The 8,039-nt window shown below is 40.4% G+C and overlaps 1 protein-coding gene across 1 annotated transcript; it reads left to right on the top strand.

The window, feature by feature from the left end:
- Nucleotides 1–500: 500 nt before the first annotated feature.
- On the top strand, nucleotides 501–7,925 carry gnat2 (guanine nucleotide binding protein (G protein), alpha transducing activity polypeptide 2; the record flags this gene model as incomplete). Its single annotated transcript, XM_080444472.1, has 8 exons — nucleotides 501–868; nucleotides 4,051–4,093; nucleotides 4,762–4,903; nucleotides 5,151–5,308; nucleotides 5,592–5,720; nucleotides 6,356–6,485; nucleotides 6,600–6,753; nucleotides 7,735–7,925. Exons 1-8 carry the CDS (start codon nucleotides 763–765, stop codon nucleotides 7,923–7,925), a joined length of 1,053 nt encoding a protein of 350 aa, XP_080300598.1. The 5' UTR covers nucleotides 501–762.
- Nucleotides 7,926–8,039: the final 114 nt, after the last annotated feature.

Below are 8,039 nucleotides of genomic sequence, written 5' to 3'. Positions count from 1 at the left end.
TACATTACATTACATTACAGTAATTTAGCAGACGCTTTTATCCAAAGCGACTTACAATAAGTGCATTCAACAAAGGTAGGCAAGAAAACTACTAATCACCAGAAGTCTTAAGTGCATTCTCTTCTCAAACAAGCAACTAAGAGCATACCTAGCACTAAGGTACAAATACACACACACAGACACACACACAAACACACACATACAAATATATTATGAAACCAAATACCACCAGGGCTAAAGTAATAACCTTATACCTTTTTTCTTATAATACTTGGAGAATTCACCTGGCTACCACATGAACACCCTGACTTGTTATAAATTGATTTCAGCTTTCATTGGAAACAACACCGCAAGGACTTTCATGAACGGACCTGTTAAAGGAATTATCCTATTATCCTATAGCTCACTAAGCACACAAAACAGTTGCAGGATGTTAAGATTTTTCCCTTTTTACAACCTTCACTGCTGTCCTTATTAGGCTAATTGGATTGACTGGCCAATCAGGAAGGCGCACATCCTAAGACAGGGGTTTTAAGTCAGGGAATTAGAGAGTGGATGCTAGTGTGTCTTGACCCTTGAGCGTAGTCCATCTGATGAACTAATCGAGTAAGGTCTGATAAGTCAGGAAGAGCTCAAGCGCCTCCCTCTCAATCCCTCTCCACTTGGAAATCGCCTTAGCTGCGTCCAGTTTCTCAGTAACAGTCACACAGAACCGTCAAAATTTCGTTCCTCGAGGATCTTGAGGCTCTTGAGGAAGAAAGAATGGGTGCTGGAGGAAGTGCAGAGGACCAGAAATCTAAGGAATTGGAGAAACAACTCAAGGAGGATGCTGATAAGGATGCAAAGACAGTCAAGCTATTATTGCTTGGTAAGTAAGAATCATTATATAAAGTGCCTTGGGGCCATTAAGGCTCAAAGACCTTTACATCAAGACAGCACAGCCACCAGTATACAAAAGGTGGTTAGGTTCACAGATTTCAATTTCACTATTATACAGAACACACTTTGTAGCTTTATAACCTTTTTCTTGAGTGTGAGGTCTGCACAGAGTTGAACAGTAATCTCACCTGGACTACAGTAGAATCTATCCAGGTTACACGCCTCTAAATGCATGCACATATGCAGGTAAAAGACCTGAATTGGAGTTGTGAAGCTACTATTTTAAGTGTTTTTCCTCAGACTCCCAAGAGCCAAACCAGTTATTACATGGCTCAGAAGAGAGACAACTGTTCTTCAAAGACAACTGTCATCACTGAAAAATGTGTAATTTGTAAACTGGTCATAGCAGGATGTGTCCCTCAGGCACTATTGCCTTGCATTTATTATTGGACATGGGCCATCTCAGGAGGTGTAAAACCAAGACACATCTATTCACTGCTTAGTAAAAAAGTGGATAATTCTCAGGGGATTTAAAGGCCCTATAGATTTAATATTCCTGTATAAGATTCCTCTATTAGTTTATTAGAACATAAAAGATAAACGGTCAGTTTAATTGTGTGCAATGGAAGTGAAAGGACTTATGAGGCATATGAGAGAGAAAGGCCAGCAGACGAATTAAGGGTGTTGTAAGCCACCTAGATAAAACATAAATCTGCTAAGCTTCTTCAATGTCCTTTCTATAGCCCTCTAAACGATCTCTCCTGTAGGAAAACAACACATTTAAGAACATCTATAAAATTAACTAAACTCATTATATAGCTAACTTCATCTTTGGAGATCTATTTCTAAAGATAAAACCTGAAATAATAAATTATTGTCAGCATCTTTACACATGTTTGAGACACTGAAAATCTCACTGAGAAAGATTCTTCATCCCCTAAGACGGGGGTTTAAGGAGGCTCAGTGGTGGATGAAGGGGCTGAACAGTGACTTCACCCTTGAAGTCTACTTGATCAGCTAAGAGAGAAATACCTACAATTAAAGCCAAGGATAGGCTCAAGCATTGGATATACAGGGAAATTCAACTTCCTCAACAGTTATAAATATTGTGGTAAATTGTCCATGCATTTGAGGAAACACATTAAACATACTAAGCACATCTTAGTGAAATAGTGGTTGATGAAATTCAATGATCTTGAAATTATGTCAACAATACATTTGCAACCGTGAAGAATGAAGGCCGACTTCTCAAATCTAATGTAAGCACATTAATACTTAAAAGATCACAGCCTACGTGCGGTCTAAACAAATCACTGCAGAGCAGCGATGATATGCCAATCTTATTACCTAACGGGTTTAGTCTATATTCACTTGGTGGTGTGTCCTCCTTTGATTCTTCCAGTGATGGAAGAAGTACTCCCAAGATACTTAAGTAAAAGTAGCAATATCATAATGTATTAATACTCAGTCAGAAGAAGTTCTGCATTAAAATTTTAACTTGAGTGAAAGAACAAAAGTATTGGCATGCTTGTACTGAAGTAAAAGTACTAAAGTTTTTTTTAATTTTTTTAAGTTTTACTTTTATCGACAATAGCTGATCTACAAGTTCACAACGTGTCGAATCGCAACGCATTGTGAGCTTTTAGGTTGGCTATTTTCAAATAGCTAAAGTATAACAGGGCTCAAGTGGTTAATGTATGATAATATAAATCTATTAAGTAACTAGTAACTAAAGCTATCAAACAATTGTAGTGGAGTAAAAAGTACGATATTTGCCTCAGAGATGTAGAAGTATAAAGTATTAAAAAAAATGCAATAATCAAATAAATTAAATTACCTCAGATTTTTACTTGAGTAAATGTACCAAGTTACAAAACACCCATGTGCAATGTGCTTTCACTTGATTTACAATACCTTCAATTAAATAAAGGCAAACGATGGATAGCTTTTATCACATTGGAAGTTTACTGCTGTGCCGTGTTGCAGAGTCAAAAGTTTTTCAGTGCTTAACAAACAAGCAAAACCTTATATAAAATGAAAGTCGACACTAAAGAATTTACAATGGAAATAAACAATCCCTATGCAGGATATGATAACTGCATGCTGTATTTGTATGTGTTCTAATATGCTTTAGAATTGTATGTAAAATGAATACGTTATGGTCAAATAAATATAGCAAGAAGGCAAAGCACCACTGAAGCCTGTGGTAACAAAGTATCTACTGTATAATTGCATTTGTAGATTATGGCTGTTTTCAAGAGACAGAGATACAGTAAATCAGTTTGGACCAGGATATTAAAAGCAGAGAAGAGTGCCACCTTGTGGGCTTCCATAGACAATAGGAAAGGGATTGAATGCAGCAGTGGTATTCCCTGACATGGATGTCCAAGTGTAGTCAGGTTTTCAATTTGCAGCACTACTACAAAGGTGATATCACTAATTCCTTCTGCCCTTTCTGGTTGAAAGTGTAATCATACTTAACATTACCTACAGTACACTGCACTGAAAACCTGAATGCACTCTGACCCCCAGGGCACAGAAGCACAGGAGAACTTGAGCTAGAGCAATACCAAGGAAAATTATAGGCCGGCAAAGAATAAAGGCTATTAAAAAGAAAAAGAAAAAAACTCCACCGCTGTGGCCAAAACCAGTGAATGACACAATCATGTTACCACTTTACAATTTAGCAAAAATAAGCCCATTACGGTACCCCAGTCGGGCCAAAGCTATAATACTTTCTACAGAGTAGTGAGCCAATGGCAGAGGGCTGTCTGAGCCAAGAGGACTGACGCTGTCAGATCAACCAATTAGTCTGCAGATAGACAGAGAGCTCAGCGTGCCTTAGAGGCTACTGGCTCCTGGACATCAATCATTGGTTGTGCCGTGACATGGAGAACACTCAGGGGTGTCCCCTTAGCATTGCAAGATCTTACATGCTATTCCTGTTGCCTGCAATAAAATTGGGTCATTTTTATAAATGCAATCACAATCAAAATATATTCATGTTAAAAAGCCATATCCCCTTCTTGTTTTGGAGGAACATTCCTCTAAAATAGCTTGTATTATCTTGGTACATTCTGTTGCTTTTTATGGGTTATAGGATTATAGGATGTGTTCCATTACATCAGTGAACACAGTATCAGGGCTCTCAATGTTTGTTCTCTCTACTAGGCGCTGGTGAGTCAGGGAAGAGCACCATTGTAAAACAAATGAAGTAAGTAAAACTATAACGGACTATATAATTTATTATGTTGCACATACACCATGTCAGTTCCCAGGAATTCCCTCAGAGGCAAATCCCTCTGAGCTCACTCTGAGTAGGCTAAAAATGCCCCCACAACTGGCTGTTTCGCAATCATCCATATTTGTCAGCACTTGCCTTAGTGCACTGTGACTGCATAACTTAGCTAGAAGAGTAAATGCGGAGTCACATGGAAACATACCACAGGTTGGCACTGCAAATTAATTTACCTCAGAGCGTGTAGGCTTGGTTACATTTGTACATGCCGAGAAAAAAAAATGGATAAATGAACAGAGGATTTTACTGTGTAGTTTTGACACAGTCACTAAATAAGTCCTCAGCAATGATTGGCATATGTTTTTGGCAATATACTCTACTTGATTATGATATAAATAACAATTTCAACTAGACTAATATACTGTATAATAAAACTCAAACACACATACACATATATATATATATATATATATATATATATATACACATACATACACACACTATTATCATACATTATATGAATAAGAGATATACTGTATACAGGGACCCACAGAGGAAGGTAACCTAATTGTATATATATATATAATAGGTTACCTTCCACTGACACGGATTCCCCTCCCCAAACTGTTTTCCTTCTACAAAAGGATTCTCCATCAAGGTGGTTATACAAGAGAAGAACAATTGGAGTTCAGAGCTGTCATCTTTGGAAACATCCTGCAGTCTGCTCTGGCTATCATCAGAGGCATGGAGATGCTGGGGATCGACTTTGGCGCTAGCTCTGGACAGGTCTTGTGATGCATACTTACTAACGTGTGTGTGTGTGTGTGTGTGTGTGTGTGTGTGTGTGTGTGTGTGTGTGTGTGTGTGTGTGTGTGTGTGTATGCATATATATATACACACAGACAGACATACTGTAGATACTAGATAGATAGATAGATACCGATATAACATTTTAATACTAAACTGTGCCACTCCCAGAGTACTAATGCCATACCTTTTACTCTATGCATGTACTGTAAATGTACAATCACAGGAAGATGCACAGAAGCTGTCGAACTTGTCAGACTCCATTGAGGAAGGCACAATGCCTCAAGAGCTGGGTGATGTCATCAAGAAGCTGTGGAAGGACACTGGCGTGCAGGCCTCCTTTGAGAGAGCAGCTGAGTTCCAACTTAACGACTCTGCTGGCTAGTGAGTCAGCCTCCTCATCACTTACTTACTGTACCTTCTTGCAATTTGGGAACATCCAATCAACTCCCAACATTCTTTATGCTTTGTGTATACAGATTTGGGTAGATAGTAAAGTATAGTCTATCTATATTGCTAGGATACAGTCTTTATGACTTCATGTCTTCTTCAAGTCCGTCCACCACTGTTGAACAGTTGCTACAGTATAGTAGACAAATGCAATTATTTTAGATTTTCTTTTATGCTACGGGACCGCTACAATAATTTTCTAATTTGACATCCACAGCTACCTGAATGAAATGGACAGAATCACCTCTCCAGACTTCTTGCCCAATGAGCAAGATGTGCTGCGATCTCGAGTCAAGACAACTGGTATAATTGAAGAACAGTTTGCCTGCAAAGAGTTGCACTTCAGGTTAGTCTTGCTAATAACTAGTCAAACTGTACCAGTGACACCAACGAATACAAGAACACTCGCCTCAAAACACACTCGCCCCGGGTCAAATCCAGCGACCTCGGAGTGGTCGGACAAACTTATGTCCAGACACCAAAGTCCACTCGCCCCAGTCAAATCCGACAACCTCGGAAACGGTCGGACCCACAAATCCGGTGACCTCGGAACAGTCGGACACACAAATCCGGCGACCTTCGCAACATTCAGCACGGCGACTCGCTCGCCTGACGGCTCGCTCAGCGGTGCCTCTCGTGGCTCAAATCCGCTTCAGATGGCACGCCTCCGTCGCTGTGACTTTGCTTAACTGCTTCCTAACGTTATATTAGAGGCTGTAGTCGGTTCTCACCAAGCGTGCAGAGTGGTCAGCCTTGCTGGGGGCGAGCGTTCCGCGCCAAGCGGGGCGAGTGTTCCGCCCGCTGGGGGCGAGCTGTCGCGACAAAAATGGGGCCGAGTGTGTTTTGGGGCGAGCGTTCCGGTTACCACACCAACTACAGGCTGGTCAGACACATACTGGACAAGCTTTATTGTATCTGGATGTCCAATATGGCTCTGGCTGAGTTTTCTTTCGTCTCTCTCTCGCTCTCTCTGATGAATAGGATGTTTGATGTGGGTGGCCAGAGATCAGAGAGAAAGAAGTGGATCCATTGTTTCGAGGGTGTGACCTGCATCATCTTTTGCGGAGCACTCAGCGCATACGACATGGTGCTTGTAGAGGATGATGAAGTGGTAAGTAGGCATGACCAACCTCAAGCCTCATTACTACCGCACTATAAAGTACAATCAAGAAACATACATTATGTCAGTGAATCCACTTTTTTCCTTTTTTTTTTACCATTTCAGAACCGCATGCACGAGTCCCTCCATCTATTCAACAGTATCTGCAACCACAGATTCTTTGCAACAACCTCCATCGTGCTTTTCCTCAACAAGAAGGATCTCTTCCTGGAGAAGATCAAGAAAGTCCACCTGAGCATCTGCTTCCCAGACTATGATGGTGAGTCCCACAGACTAGGCTAGCTAAGAACACATCGTCGCTGTCGGGTGGAAACCTTTTGTCCAAAACTGTTACTTTTCAGAAAATGGGAAAATAACCCGTGTTCCAATGTATCCAATTTAGTTATTATTTAGTCACAAGCTCTTGTTAATACTTTTCATTGGTTCACTATTTATAAAACCCACAGACAGACTCAACGCGATATGCTTTGAGCTTGTAGATTGGCTATTTTTGCTACTTTTGTGTGACACTGTAGTATGACAAAGCAGGACATTCATTTACGAAAAAAATGTTTCTGCCTGACAGCAATGACATAAGATCCATCAACCTGGCTAAGGGCCTGGAAGGACCAAATCTTTAAGCTCTTTAATGTTTTAGGAACTGTGTCTGCTGCCACTCTGTCAGTTTTACAGCTGCTGACTGATGTACGTATTTGGGTGATAATTACAAGTTGGTGGAATGGTTAGAGGTCACTTAGAGAATGAGACCATAACTGTCAGTCATGAAGCAACAGTCACAAGTTAGAGAGTTGTGCAAGAGTTTCCTACAACAAAGCCGTTTTACCAATGGAGAACGTTTTATCCTTCCGTGTGGAAAGTGCAACAATTCTCTGAGCAGTGCCATGGTGCAAAGACTACAGACTGATTTAACTCAAGTATTGGTAATATTATACTTATTATACTATATTATACACATGGCATATTACAACTGCCCATTCTCTGAGGATAAAATATGAATAGCTGTTGAATACATTCAAGTATGAGGCCCAATGAAAACATGACGACAGCATCAAACTCTCCTCCATGTGACGAGGTTCCCTGAGCCAAAGCATTTTGATCAGATGAAAGAAACAAGGACTAAATTAATTTCAATTAAGTAAATAATCTCGATATACAACTGCTTTCAAAGAGAGCCACAGGGCTCTTAAACACATTAAACTGAAAGGTCAGGCTCACCGTGACGATTCTAATTTCTGTGTAGGTACCAACACATATGAGGATGCCAGCGACTACATAAAGGCCCAGTTTGAAGAACTGAACATGAAGAAGGGCGTGAAAGAAATCTATTCCCACTTGACCTGTGCCACTGACACAGAGAACGTCCAGATTGTGTTCAACGCCGTGACAGACATCATCATCAAAGAAAACCTTAAAGAATGCGGTCTTTTCTAAGCAGCCCTCGAGTGAACATAAAAGGTACGGTACAACACAGAACTGCCACGTGCCACTGTGACTGTGCGTGTCCCTCCCAGGGAGCTTGTTGATACAATGAAATAAGGTCCAGCT

Source organism: Gymnoscopelus braueri (assembly GCF_963280865.1).
Source record: "Gymnoscopelus braueri genome assembly, chromosome: 12".
NCBI classification, from domain to species: Eukaryota; Metazoa; Chordata; class Actinopteri; order Myctophiformes; family Myctophidae; genus Gymnoscopelus; species Gymnoscopelus braueri.
This window is presented reverse-complemented; position numbering and strand designations above follow the sequence as displayed.